Source organism: Ictidomys tridecemlineatus, chromosome 6 (genome assembly GCF_052094955.1).
Source record: "Ictidomys tridecemlineatus isolate mIctTri1 chromosome 6, mIctTri1.hap1, whole genome shotgun sequence".
Lineage (NCBI taxonomy): Eukaryota > Metazoa > Chordata > Mammalia > Rodentia > Sciuridae > Ictidomys > Ictidomys tridecemlineatus.
The window spans coordinates 189,927,344-189,941,098 of NC_135482.1; the positions used below are offsets into that span (position 1 = coordinate 189,927,344).

General features: G+C 48.6%; 1 protein-coding gene across 3 annotated transcripts in view; it reads right to left on the reverse strand.

The window, feature by feature from the left end:
• Positions 1–13,224, reverse strand: part of Tmtc4 (transmembrane O-mannosyltransferase targeting cadherins 4) — a 56,939-nt gene extending 43,715 nt beyond the window's left edge. For 2 of the 3 annotated variants that reach the window (XM_078016296.1, XM_078016294.1), the window contains exons 1-4: positions 12,962–13,081; positions 7,623–7,837; positions 4,424–4,539; positions 2,983–3,199 (exon numbers count right to left, since the gene is read on the reverse strand). In XM_078016296.1, the coding sequence (XP_077872422.1) occupies positions 2,983–3,199; positions 4,424–4,539; positions 7,623–7,784 (495 nt within the window). In that variant the 5' untranslated portion in view covers positions 7,785–7,837; positions 12,962–13,081. Of the gene's footprint in view, positions 1–2,982; positions 3,200–4,423; positions 4,540–7,622; positions 7,838–12,961; positions 13,082–13,202 lie in introns of those variants that run through there. The other variant, XM_078016295.1, reaches the window with a different exon arrangement.
• Between the last annotated feature and the right edge of the window lie 531 nt (positions 13,225–13,755).

The following is a 13,755-nucleotide window of genomic DNA, read 5'->3' on the forward strand; positions in this document are numbered from 1 at the left end:
TGCAAGGCCCCTTAGGTCTCCCTGCCAGTAGGGACCGGCTGTCAGAGTCTTCATGCATCTACAAACAACTCAGTGACTTGGGGAGGCTTATTTGAATGGGGGTGGGGGTAGGAGAAGAAGAGAAGAGAGAGACACAGAGAGATTCCTATCAGCTGAGGAGAAAAGGACACCGATGGCAATGACTTCCCTACCAATTACAGCCTGGAGAGGGTAAAACTAGGGGACCAAGTCATCCCAGTTAGCCTGGGGTCATCTTGGTCTTAAGTCTGGGGTCAGAACACAGTCTCAGGGACAATGGATGGTGGGGCACCCTGGGAGACTAGAAAATGTAGGTATTTATTTGCAATGGATAAAAACATTTTTGGTGTTAATGCTGAGGGTATAAAGATAAAAAAAACACATCCATGTTAATATAAAGAAATTTATGCTGCTAAAACCTGGGGATATATCACCATTGCTGACCCTTAACAAATATAAACAGAGGCCCATGAAGCACCCAAATCCCACTGTCCTCCCCGCACAGGGGCCAACGTGCAGTGTGAGCGTGCCATGCCCAGCCTGCACCGAGCATAGGTTGCTTCCTCGGTGCGGGCAGGACTCCTGTGAGGCGCCCCCTGCCATCTGGAAATGAAAAGCTCGGGTGTCCTGCTCTTTGCACATTTGTAAAGCTGGAATTTAAAACGCAGAGTAGCAGATAACAGGGGAAGGAAGATAAAACTGAGTCTTATTTGTCCAAATAATGAAAGGTAAATATAGAAAACAGGCATCTTAGGATATTAATTTTTAATTCTCTCTGTGCTGTGGATGGAACCCAGGGATCTGCACGTTGGGCAAGCACTGAACCACTGAACTGTATCCCCCAACCAATACTAGTTCCTAAATAGTTTGAATAGCTGTCATGGAATCGGGGAGGGGAAATGGAAGACTTTCCAAACATTCTCTCCTCTCCTCATGGCTACATTTTCCTCAGTTTCTTTTAAAGATATGAAACATGGCCTTTTGAGGTTAACATGTTCCCAGATTGCATTTATCTAGAGTGAGTGTCTGTGTTTTTTTTTTTTTTTTGTGAGTGTGTATGTGCAAGCACATCCAGTCACACCTGTTGACACTTGAAACATTTTTTAATAAATCAATTTCTCAATACTTAAAATCAGAATTTTAGAAAACTTCTTTGGCTAATAATTCAAATATCATTTTGCTTTTAAGATCAGGCTAATTTAGGCAAGAAGCAAACAATGTTAATGAGAACTTTCCCAAAGATTGCTTTGTTTATGATTGATGTGTATTATACTCTATCTATCTGGGTTCTAGCAAGCATTTAGAGATTAAGGAACTCAGATTGAAACCAATTCTAAATCAGGCACAGTTATGTATTGATAAAGAGCTTAGAGCTAAACTCTTGCAACATCAAACCTAGCCTCCAAAGGACTTAAACCTTCAAAACTTGATGAAGTAAAAACAAAGTAAAATTTAAAAAGATGAGAAGGTTGTAATAGCAACTCCATGATACATTTGATACCAAAGAATAGACAGCTTAATAAGTCAGTGCCCAAAACAGGAATTCTGCTCAATGTTTTGGAACTGACTCCGAGATGCTCAATAGGACAGCTGGTTAAATGCAGGTATCTAAATCCCTCTATTAAATGCAGACACCTATTGTAACAGAAGTAATAAAGCACATGCAGTATTTTGTACCAGGTACTTCAGGCTCACAAAATGAATGATGAGAATCAAATCTTTCGCCTCAGCAAATATGCTGACTTACATTTTCTAAAGGTATGGGGGCGGGGGATGTTCCTGACAACCTTGCAAATGTTAAATCCCCACACAGTGTGCTCCAAGTATCTTCAGCAGCAGCCCAACGGCATAGGGCCATGGGCCACAGGAAAGCAGGGGAGGCTCCTATGTGGGGCTGTCCCATGGCCTGGCCCAAGTCTGCTGGGGGAAGAGGATGAACAGGGAGAGAGGAAGGCGGGAAGATTTCAAAAGTGGTCCCTCCCATGTCAGCAACACCTCAGGGTGGGCCTCAGAAGCCCAGGATTTAAGTCCTATCCTACAGTCACCTGCGATTGACCCTGAGTAAGTTCTTTACTTGTCCCCCTGGGCTATCTCATCTACAAAGTAGGAGCTGTTGCACTAGGCCATCTGGATGTTATGGCATTTTTATGACAATCACAGTAAGGTTAAGAAAGCTTTTTGCTGGGTGCGGTGGCGCACACCTGTGATCCCAGCAGCTCAGGAGGTTGAGTCAGGAGGATCATGAGTTCAAAACCAGCCTCAGCAAAAAACAAGGTGCTAAGCAACTCAGCGAGACCCTGTCTCTAAATAAAGTACAAAATAGGGCTAGGGGGCTGGGGCTCAGTGGTGAAGCGCTTGCCTAGCTCGAATGAGGTACCGGGTTTGATCCTCAGCACCACATTAAAAAATAAGATAAAGGTATTATGTCCACCTACAACTAAAAAATAAATATTAAAAAAAAAAAATCAGGCTAGGAATGTGACTCAGTGGTCAAGTGCCCTAAGTGCAATCCCTGGCACCAAAAAAAAAAAAAAAAAAAAAAAAGCAAGCTTTTGTAAACCATAAAACTTCCAGCTGTCTTAGGAAAACTGCCCCAGACCCTTTGCTAAAGAATGGTTCTTAGCTACTGGCCAGGCAACGTTCAAGGTTCACACCTGCATGGCTGGTGTAGTCACATGAGCTCATCAGAAAGTACCAGCAGGAACCACACCATACTTTCAGGATTAAAGCCGTGCCTGGCATGGTGCCCACATGTGTTCCCAGGGAGAAGTCCTAACTTAGAAACAATCGCTTCAAGTGTCTGGAAGGGTGTTTATGGAGTGTGCTCCTATCCCTAGAGGATACCCTAGTGTGTATTCTCTACATCCTTGGAAGCAAGAGGAGTCTGTTTTAGCCCATGAGACAGCACACAGAACCTCGGCATTCCTTACACACGTGCGGATGTCACAGGCAGGAGACACTTACGCACTCAGTGTGCACTGGATGGACGGCAAACAGCAGCGCAGCCAGCAGGGATGCTCTCGGGGCCAGGTGCACCCTCCGGCCTTTACTGGTGTACTGCAGGCCACCAAATAATACAGAGAAGACGTCCACCATGAGGACGGAGATGCCACCGTGCAGCAGAATGTTGACCACATGGAAACCCACGGGGTGGAAGCCGCCTGACAAATAGTAGTTAATCCTGCAGCAAACACGGATGCTCACGTTAGAGTGCAGCAGCAGTTGGAAGAAGAAGCGTGCAGGAAAACATTCAAAGGAGGTGAGCGAGACTCTGACTCATTGACAAAAATAGCACCGGGCTAATAACACGCCAAGCTAAAAGCTGAAGAAACAGCGTGGACATAATTAACCACGGGGGAAAATGGAGAAATGAATGTGTCCAAGGGGAGTGGGACTGAAAACACCTGGCGAGGAAAATCAAAGGGCAAGCTAGACAGACTTTTAAGTGCAAAAAAGGGGGGACTGAATTCCTCGTTGACGTAACAGTCCACACATCACTCAGCGCTGCCCTGCAGGGACCTGGGTTTCAAATGGTCACGGAACTTGCTCATCCACAAAAGCAGCTCCTCACAGTATGCCAACCAGCCTTCCTCAAAGACACACCTTGGTGTCAGGAATTCCCACTTTTGAGGGCGTCCAATTGCTGTGGTTCCACTACTCCTAGGCTTCTCTGAGAAATCTCTACAAAGGCATTAAATGCACCTGAGAAACACTAGGAACGAGAACCTTTGAGGTGACCATTTAACACAACAGTCTTCCAATGAACAGGCAGAGGGAAGTTGTTTCTAAGTTTCCTTTTTGCATACTGACTTGGTCACCGTAGGAAGGTTTATATCTTAATAGTTTTTTTTTTGCTATTATTATTTTCTTATCTTTAGTTGTAGATGGGCACAACACCTTTATTTTACTTATTTATTTTTATGTGGTACTGAGGATCAAATCCAGTACCCCACACATGCCAGGCAAGCGCTCTACCACTGCGCCCCAGTCCCATGTTTTTTGCTATTATTGTGAAAAAAGTCACAATTTCGTCCGATGCCTGTGTTGCTCTGACATATTATCATACCAATCTCTTGGTGCTGAATAACCATCAATGGGTACAATGTTTGAGAACCAAAAAAACTATGGGAGGCTTCACCAAACTGTGCCTCGTCTTCCTTGCACAGGGACCAGGCTTTTCTCCATTCAGCTGAGTCTGTGCCGATGAAGCGAGCGCTCTGGAGCGAAGCTCATCCGGGCACGTTCTCGTTGGAATCAATACGTGCTTCTGAGACTCTGTGAGTAGCTTCTACCTCCCTAGGAACCATTGCCTGGACTCCCCAACGCTGGGAACCTGGGACAAAGCTATATGCAGTATCAAGTGCGAGGCCTGGTGACCAGCCCACCCCACGCCGTCACAGCTCACCTGAAAGTCAGCACGGTGAGAGGCCGGTAGGACTTGTGGCTGGTGTTGCTGCTCAGTCTGCTGCCCCAGAAGTCATGATGCCACAGGTCTCCCAGGGGTGTGTCTGCTTGGAGGTCCTGCAGGGACACACCAGGGGGCATCGTGGTCAAGGGAGTCACGATTTCTCCCCTATCATACGGAAGCCCTCTCCTTCAAAGGCCCTCTGAGCTCCCAACTCTGCCCACTACTGCCCATCTCTCTGGCTTGTCCTGGGCCAAGCCCTGCCCTCTCCCACCTAGGGTGCTGTCAGGCCTCCGAGGGGGCCACTGTGCCCTCTGACGTGCTCTCTAAGTTGAGCATTTCAAAATGCACCTCAGCTCGCCCCATCACTGTTGGCTTAAAGTCCGGCCGTAGCCTCCCACACTCCTGCCCTCCTCTGCAGGTCCATCCGGGTTACTCTCAGCTCCTGTGTCAAAGGATGTGCATGCAGCACAGGGCTCCCCTGGATGGTCTCTACAGCTGAACTCCTCTGAGGTCCACATCTCAGCCAACAAGCTTCCTAAGTGGATCCCACAACCTTCCGAGTCTAGGCCCATTTCCCACCTGTCCCCACAGGGCCTGGCATACTGGTGACTTATAACACTTATTTGTTTATAGCACTAGGCTTGAGTTCAGGACCTGGGGCACATCTGCGTTTAATGGGAATATACAGAAGGTGGTTAATATATACTTATAAATGGACCACTTAGCTAAATAAGATCACTATATCATTCCATTAAACAAGGATTTTATTTTCTATTTTTCCAAAAATTTCCATTTTTGATCACGAAATATTAAAAAAACAAACTTCTTTACGACTGCACTTCCTTAATTTCCATATAACTTTAAAGATCACAAAATATTAAAAAAACAAACTTTTTTTACTACTGCACTACCTTGATTTGATACCGTACTAAATATGCTTAAAATGCGTCTTTTTCACATTCAAAATATGAAACTAAATGGTGTGAAGGGCAAATAAGACTGTGGAGTAAACAGCAAATCTGATCGATTTTCTCTTTAAAGCAAAATTCAATAGGAATGTTCTGGGGCTTAGTACATCCTAATTTCCAGCCCTTGAGTTCCTAATTTATTTATCAGCCGTACCCAGAGTTCAGTACTTGTTACTTTAGTGCTTACCCACACAAAGGGAATGGCTGGAGAGGAGGGACAGGTGTGGAGTGGGTCACCCGACACCCACGGGAAGGATGGCTTTCACCTCCACTGGGGTCAGCTTCAGGGCCTTAAGCACACCAGCCACCCCATCCCCAGGGCTGGGTAGATGTTTTGTGAAGATCGTGGAACCCACTTGCTTTCCCAGTGGACTCAGTGACAGAACCGGAAGACTAAACTCCCATATTGTCACCAAAGTGCTTGTTCAGTGGTGAAGGGGCTGGGCGGAGGGTCGGCCCTCCCTTTGAACAGGAAATGAACACCGCTGAAGCTCTAAATATTTGATCAGGCGTAGCCGCCGTGCAGCAGGGTGCACAGCAGAAAGAAAGGTCAATTTTCCCTTATAATGATTTATGGAAACGATGGATTGTATCTGAAATTCATCATGACTCCACGGTCTCAAAGAAGATCATCGGCTCAAGGAACAAAACAGTAACTCAAGACTGCAGGGAAGCTTCTGGAAAAGTCTTCAACACCACTGGACCCACCCACAGCCTGTTCCCCATCACTCAGGCACAGTCCCACGGAGGGCAGGCGTCCTTCCATCCAACAGGAAGGAGAAAGGAGGCCGGCAAGTTAACCCAGGAGTGCAGGACAACACCGTGCTCAGCACAGCCTCCCCTCACAGGAGGAAAGGGAGTCACATCCAGGGCACCCCCACCACAGAGCTCACTGGAATGGTCAGACACTGGTTCTGAATGAACTCTTCACATACCCAAGAGTCAAACTCATCAAAATGAAAAAATGGGAATTTCAAAGATCAAGTTGAACCCTTGTTAGAAAAGCAATTCTGTGGTTAGAAAGCCATTAATCTGACATAGAGCTACTCACTTCTTTCATATGTGGTTTAAAATAAAAAAAAAATCAAGATTAAACCATCTGCAGTAGCTGCTGGGTAAACTTAAAAAAATCACAGGCAAAGAACTTGAATTAAAAGCAAACATCAACAAGGTGCCCGTTAAGTGCCATCAAAATGGAGAGAATTAATTATAGTACTATGCTACATAAAATGCCTGTGAGTCAGTCATGTGTTTCCCCCACAGACATGCTTGGTCCTCAACATATTCCATATGAAAACGGCTTTTCCTCATCTGGCGAATCTGTTACCTTCACCTGTTGACGGCATTAACTGCAGTGCTGCAGAGTTCCTACACCTGCACGTCCTACGGGTGGGCTGGTGGGTTCCTTCATGTCTGGTCGCAGGTCAAGCAACACACTCCCAGTGGAGCAACAGACTGCCTGCCACACAGCCCCCACCTCGTGCCATTTCCGGGGTCTTTCTCCTCTGGGACTTCCCTGCCTCTGAGTTTCTTACTCTGATTTGAACATTTCTTTCTGTCTTTGAACATTTTCCTGACTTTCCCACACACCAATTTGCTCTTCCCTTGCTCTGATGAGCTTGGGAAAAAGAATTCCATTTTTTCCTGCACTGACACAGCATTCCAGGTGAGCAAGACTGCCTGGGATTCTGCAAGGGTCAGCCAATTGGAGCCTCCAAAAAGGGACGAGCAGGAAGTGCCACCCCTGGGCAGCAGGCTGCCTGTGCCCCACAGCTGCCAGCAAGCTGTCCTCACACTCTCGATGGAGGAAGGGCCACTCAGGGAACTCGCTGCCTGATGTTGACCATGCCCCTTCTGGCCAAAGATCAGACCAACCCATCGGTGCAGCAGGATTTTCTTTCTTTTCTTAAGTTATAGAAAATTTTCACAAAACCCGAAGTACTCTTGAGGCAATACCCTGGCCTTAGAAGAAGGGCCTCTCTCATTCCGGTATGGACTGGGGCCTCACGAGGTCAGCAGGGGTTGCAGACCTTACTGCTAGGAATCAAAGAGGCACTCAATTAAGGAGATGATGTAAATAAATAAATAAAATGAGAAACCCACAGCATAACAGGGCTCAGGCAAACATTTAACCCAAGTTTAATAAAGAGTTCAACTCCAACTTTGATCATTTCTTAGACACAGGCAGGTGCTTACCATGTTTCCCAGAAAAGAATTAAGCTACAAACCTTATTGTTAACAATAGCTTCTGAGTCGTCAAAGACAAAATCTCCATCATAGCTCCGTGCAAAACACAGGAGGGAAACAAGTCCCACTACTAACTTAGCCCAGAAAGGGGGAAGGACCGAAGATGGGATGATGTGATCCAAATCGGTGTCCAGCTCGGCCATTTTGATACTGCAGGCTGCCAGTCTCCTGCTTCAGCATCATGCTGGTTAGAAATCTGCAAGGAAAACGACATCACATAGAGACTCACCAATGCACCGTCAGGAATGGGTCTGCAGTGGACATAGTTTACCTTGAGCACCTAAGAGTTAGACAGTCATATATGCTGTGATTTTACAGGATGTGGTTCTCTAACTACAGCGGGCAGGAATCTTGGGTGGGACAAAGCCAGATTCCTGAGCCCTATCATGACCTATGGAATCAGAAGCCCTTTCATTTCTGATGCTGGATGTATTGCCCTTTAAGAAACACTGATTTAATGGAGATCTGTATTTTCTGACACCACCAGGCAAATCATTTTTTAAGAGTCCCTGAGCTAGTTTCCAAAAAGAAAGAGCTCACATTAGCTTTTTCCAATCAAGAAAAATCAGTAACCTTTGGTCATTGGGTCTTGGCACATTTTGTGTGTGTGTGTGGAGGGGTGAGACTTAGGGTAAACAAAACATGACCCAACTCTGAAAAAGCCTACTATCTATTTGTGGAGCTTAGATAATATGCCAGTTAGATGAAAATCTGAGAGGGAAATCACAAGGCAGGGCACACGACTGATTGATTGGCTGATTGCTGTTAGTGGTTCACACAGAGGGGAAATACTGCTTTTTTTTTTTTTTTTTTTGCCTAGAAAGGAATGAGCTGTGTTCCACAGAAGGGAGATAGTTCTACATGAGAATATGACCTTCAATACTGCTAAGAGTCAAGATAAAAAGACAGACTTCTCTTGAACTTTCCTTTCAAACGGCAAATGTTTGTGCCCCAGCCTTGCCATTCATAACATGTGGCCTTGTGTACGTCCCTGACTTCTATTTCCTGTGGCACTCTGAAAAACATAAGAACTTTCTAGCAGTAAGAGTTGCCTTGGAAAGGACCCAAACAAATGCCAAACTACCCACAAATCACGATCCCCGTGCCCCATATACCCCCGGCAGGTGCTTTCTTTACATTTGCCAGGATCATGTCTGGGTCACACTGCTTGGTTCCGATCTTGCATGATTCTGGGCAAGTTACTGAACTTCTCTGGGTCTGTTTCCTTACCTGTCAAATGGGGATGACCTCATACAGCTGTCCTGAGGGTTTTAATGAGTGCTCAGTGGAGGCTGGGCATGGTTATTATACTTTGTGAGGGTGAAAGCCCAGGGCAGATCAATTTTCTCTGGAAAGCCCCCTTACGTTGGCTTACTGGTCCCAAGGCTTCTGTCCCTGCACAGACTGGCCCTGTTCCCTTCACAGAGATGGAAAAGAATCCCAGTTCCATCTGGGCAAGCAGCTTGGATGTAATCTGTTTGCAGATCTCCAATGTTCTAGATTACTGAATCAACAAGAAGTCAACCCAACGGGAATCCGAGGTTGCAGGCATCTTTTCTACCACCTTCTGCGTAGTGAAGGTGGAGGCCCATCAATAGGGCAGAGGACACGCGGTTCTATGGCAGCACGGGCCTTCTCCAGGGGTGAGAGGAGGTTCTAGACAAAAGATCACATCTTGCTCACTACTTGTCCCCTGAGTCCTGACACCTGATGGAAGGCATACTCTCAGGAAGTACTGGGGGAATACTACAAGTACAATCTGCTGCCTTTTATTCTTGTTCAATGAAAGCATAAACAATTGTTCAAATCCAAATTACAGTTCTAAATACAATTCAAGTCACCATACAGGCTCTAGTCATTGTTCACATTCAGCAAAAAATTACTTCTGGGGTGTGTGTGTGTGTGTGTGTGTGTGTGTAACAAACAATATGCAGAAAGGGGAGGAGAGATATTGAATCCTTAGAAAAATACCATGATGTGAAAATAAATAAATAAAAATAACTATGATCTTTGATTTATAAAATTACTGTGTAGGCCAAATGTTGTGGTACGCACCTATATTCCCAGCTACTCAGGAGTCTGAGGCAGGATGAGCACAAGTTTGAGTCCAGTCTGGGCAGCTTATCAAGACTTTGTCTCAAAATAACACACAAAAAACGCTGAGGATGTAGCTCAGTGGTAGAGCACTGTTGGAATCATTCCCCCACTCCCCACCCCCCAAAAAAAAACCAGTGTGGAAGAAAACAATTTATACCAATTTGAAGTGTACAATAGAGTTGAGAGCTGATAAAAGGTCAAACAACTGGTTCTGATGTTATCCACTTTAGTCACAAATATCTGAATATCATTTCACAAAAGTTGGATGAGGTTTAAATGGCCTTAAAGGAAGGCTGTGATGGAGGAGAAACTCTGTGCCCCTAGGTTGGTCACCAGGCCTCACTGTTGACCTCCAACTGTTCAGAACAGACTCATGCTTTTGGTACTCAAGCAACAGACTGAATATATGTAGGGCAGACTGTGGGCTCTGACATCTGAAGTGCCCTGGGGGGCACAACCCTTGGGATTCCACAGGATGGCTGAGTCATTTCAGAATGACCTCCTCTTCATCTCTTGCGGGGACACCATGAAGAGTCTGTGCCTCTCCTTCCTCTACCCCCTCGGTGGTACTCTCAGCCCTGGCGCCTGGCTCTGGCCTCTTCATGGAAATATCCCTCCGTTTTTCTCTTAGTTTCCAAGGTCCCCACTTCTTTGCTTCCAATGAAAATAGTAAAAAATGCCCAATAAATGGAATTTCCTGCTCTCTTGTATAATGGAATAGTTCAGAAAATGCCTTTCATTAACAAATGCAAAACAAACAAATAAACAAACAAAAGGCTACAATATGTTAAAAACCCATGTGAAGTTCTCAGGAGTCCAGTCCAGTCCAGTGGTTGAGAGGAAAGACCCTGGAGACAGACAGATTTGGACTTACTGGCTATGTGACCTTGAGCTACTTAGTCTTCCTAAGGATCAGTCTCCTTAGCACAGTAGAGAACCACTACTTTATTCAGAGTTTGTGGTAAAGATTAAATGAGGTAATGTAAGCAAGGAGCTAGTTCCCATTACGGCTATTATTTTGGAGAGATTAGTTCGCAGTGCCCAATCCTTGACCACCGTCTTGGGAGTACCCACTTTGCTATCAGTTGTTAACTCCAACCAGGGCCAGCAGCAGCCCATCAGGCAGCCAAGTGTAATTGAGATCTACCCTTTTTTTGGGTAGATCCAAGTCACATGGACTCCCTGGACAAGAGTCTTTGTGTCCTGCCCAATTACACAGAGATCCTGATCCCAACTCCCCTTCCTCCAAAAGGAAATGACCTTTGGAAAATGACAAAGGTTCCACAATGAGGCTTGACACTCAGGTAAAAGGAGCTGTGGCCCCCTGAGGAGGCAGACATGGGGACCAGCTCCTGCCACCCTATTATAAACTCATGTCATGAAACAGGAAGGGGCAGTGTTTTCCTCTTGATGGCCCTGTGCTGCACTGCCCTCTTCTTCAGGTGATCTCCTACCTGAATGCCCTGGCTCCTCAGTCACAGCTGGAAGGACCAGATAGGTGCTTCGGTGTGGCCTCAGTCCAGTTGTAGCAGCCACAAAGCCAGTACTACCTGAGTCCAGTGTCTATTTTAACTGGCTCGACAGTAGTTAAATGTAAAATAAATCAGATCTGTTTATCTTTAATTTCTCAAACTTCTAAAATCAAGCTTCTATCTTTGAGATTAAAAAATTTATTAATCAATCATCAGTGAAAAGGTCAAAAAGATGTCAAACAGGGACTACCAAAAACCAAATGTCACTGAGCTGTGAACCACAGGGACCCAGGGACAGCTGACAAAGCACACTGGGCTGCAGTAAACAGGATGGAGACCAAACCTAGATGATTGACTCTGGAAAATCAGCAGCAGTCACCCACTGCAGAATATTCTTCCACATGCATGGTCTCCGGGTGGCCTTTCTACCTCATGGGCATCAATTCACCCACATAGCCAGCTGCCCTCTACCAGGCTGAGTTGTGACAGTGTCTGAGGAAATTGGACTAAAGAATAGGATGGTTTCTGACCCAGCACCTAGTTGCCTGGCAGTAGCTGGAGACTGGACCTGTCCCCCTGCAACCCAGGGTGCCTCAAGGTAAGGAGGCCAGCCTTCCCCACTGCCATCCCCCACGCAATGCCCAACCAAATTCTATTGAAAGTATGTCCTGTTGTGACAGTCCTCCTGTATCTTAATTCTCGTGATGCACGAGAGTCACAGCTACTTATAGCAAGATTGTCTGTGTGGTTACACATTCACAGTCACTGTCCCAGAAAGTTTCCAGCTTGCTACCTTGTAGCCATTTTCTCATCTAAGTGGGCCAGCGTCACTGCCCCATCTCCACCTAGGTAGGACACGCCAGTTTGGTGGAGGATGTAGGGAGAAGGTACAGGGACAGGATCTAGTCACTCCTTACTATACTTGTTCCTCAAGGAATTCTCCCCATCCATCTGTAAAAAGCAAAGTATGGATGACTCACAGTGGCTAGATCCTTCCTCTAACTCCTCCTTTCTTTTGTGTAGGTTAAAAAAAGAAAGACAACACACACAACCCACAGTCACAACATCAACAAGACCAGACGCCCCGTGGAGTTCGCAGGAGGTGAGGCAGTGGCTGCACCACCTGCTCGGCTTCCCCAACTCCCAGCCCACGCCGGGAAGTGGCAGCTCGGTGACTCCAGGCGCCCCGGCCGGTGGCACCCGCTTCCCTGCCACTTGGCTCCGCAGCCGCGCACAGAGTAGCTGGCACTCCGGGCGCGGCGGGGGAGCCGCCTCGCGTAACCCGGGGCAGGCGGCCAAACGGCCGGCTGTGCCCAGCCATCACATGCGCTGCGGCCAGCTGGCGGCCAGGCGCGCGGCCCCGTGGCCAGCTGGCCGCTCCGCCCAGTGCGCTCTGGGCCGAGGGAGCTCCCGTGCGGCCGAAGCGGGCAGGGTCTGGCGTAGTGACCTCGGCCCTGGAGGGGGAGCGCAGGACTGTGCCCTCAGCGCGGGCAGAGGGGCGCGCACCCTTCACACCGCGCCCTTTGTCCCGGGAGCTGCTTCGCCGGGGCGCACGGCGTCCGGGGCCCGCGTTCCAGGTCCCAGAGCCAACTCCTCCCGCAGCGCCGCGGCTGAGCTGGGCGCCGCCCCCGGGCCCGGCCGCCACGCGGGGCTTGCGGCTCGGCTGCAGCGGGGAGCCTGCGCCCGCTCCGCACCCAACTCCGCTCTCCCCGAGGCGCTCTCGGCCCTTCGGGGGCCACCCCGCGTGTTACCTGCAAGGAGCCCGAGAGGCGGCCGCATCTCCCTCCCGCGCGCGGAAACTCCGGCGGCTCCCGGCGCCCGCCCGCAGCCGGCAGGGGAGGGGCCGCCCGCGCGCCGCCCCCCGCCGCGCCCCCAGCACCCCGCGCGGCGCCGCGCCGCCCGCAGCTCCCCACGCGCGGGCGCTCCCGCTCACACTCCCGCCTCGGGCCGCCCCCTTCCTGCCTGCCATTGGCTGCTCCTCCCGTCACCTACACGCCAAAGCCCGGTTTCTCTTCAGTTCATTGGTGGAATCGCGAGTGACGTCGAGCCCTAAGCTCCGGGCGGCGGCGAAGGAGGCGCAGGGACCGACGGACTCCGCTGGAGAGAAGGAAGCAGATCTCCGGGAGCGGGACCTGGGCGGGGCGGGGTCGGGGAGGGGCGGCCTCGGCGTGGCCCGGGGAGGCGGGCTGCGGTGCGGGAGCCGGGCCTTGCTTCCTCGTAGGCTGGAGTCTGGTTCCGCTCTGTTTCGCGCACTTAGCCGAGGGACTGCAGCATCCCTGCAGAACCACGCGGACTCCAGAGTTCTTCCTGTCGGGGAGGAGTTGAGAAGGTGTGTGTCTGCACTTTCTACCTCTCGGAACAGAACTGAAACAGTCCTTCCTCCCAAGGCCCTGCGGCCGCCCCCACCTGGCAAGGCCACCAAACCGGAGTCCACGCACTAATAGTCACTGCTCACTTTGTCCTAAACCTCCCCTCCTGAGTGCCACTCCACCCTCACTATAGATCGGGGCTTGATTTGTTATTTTGCTCATTATCTCCAGACTTT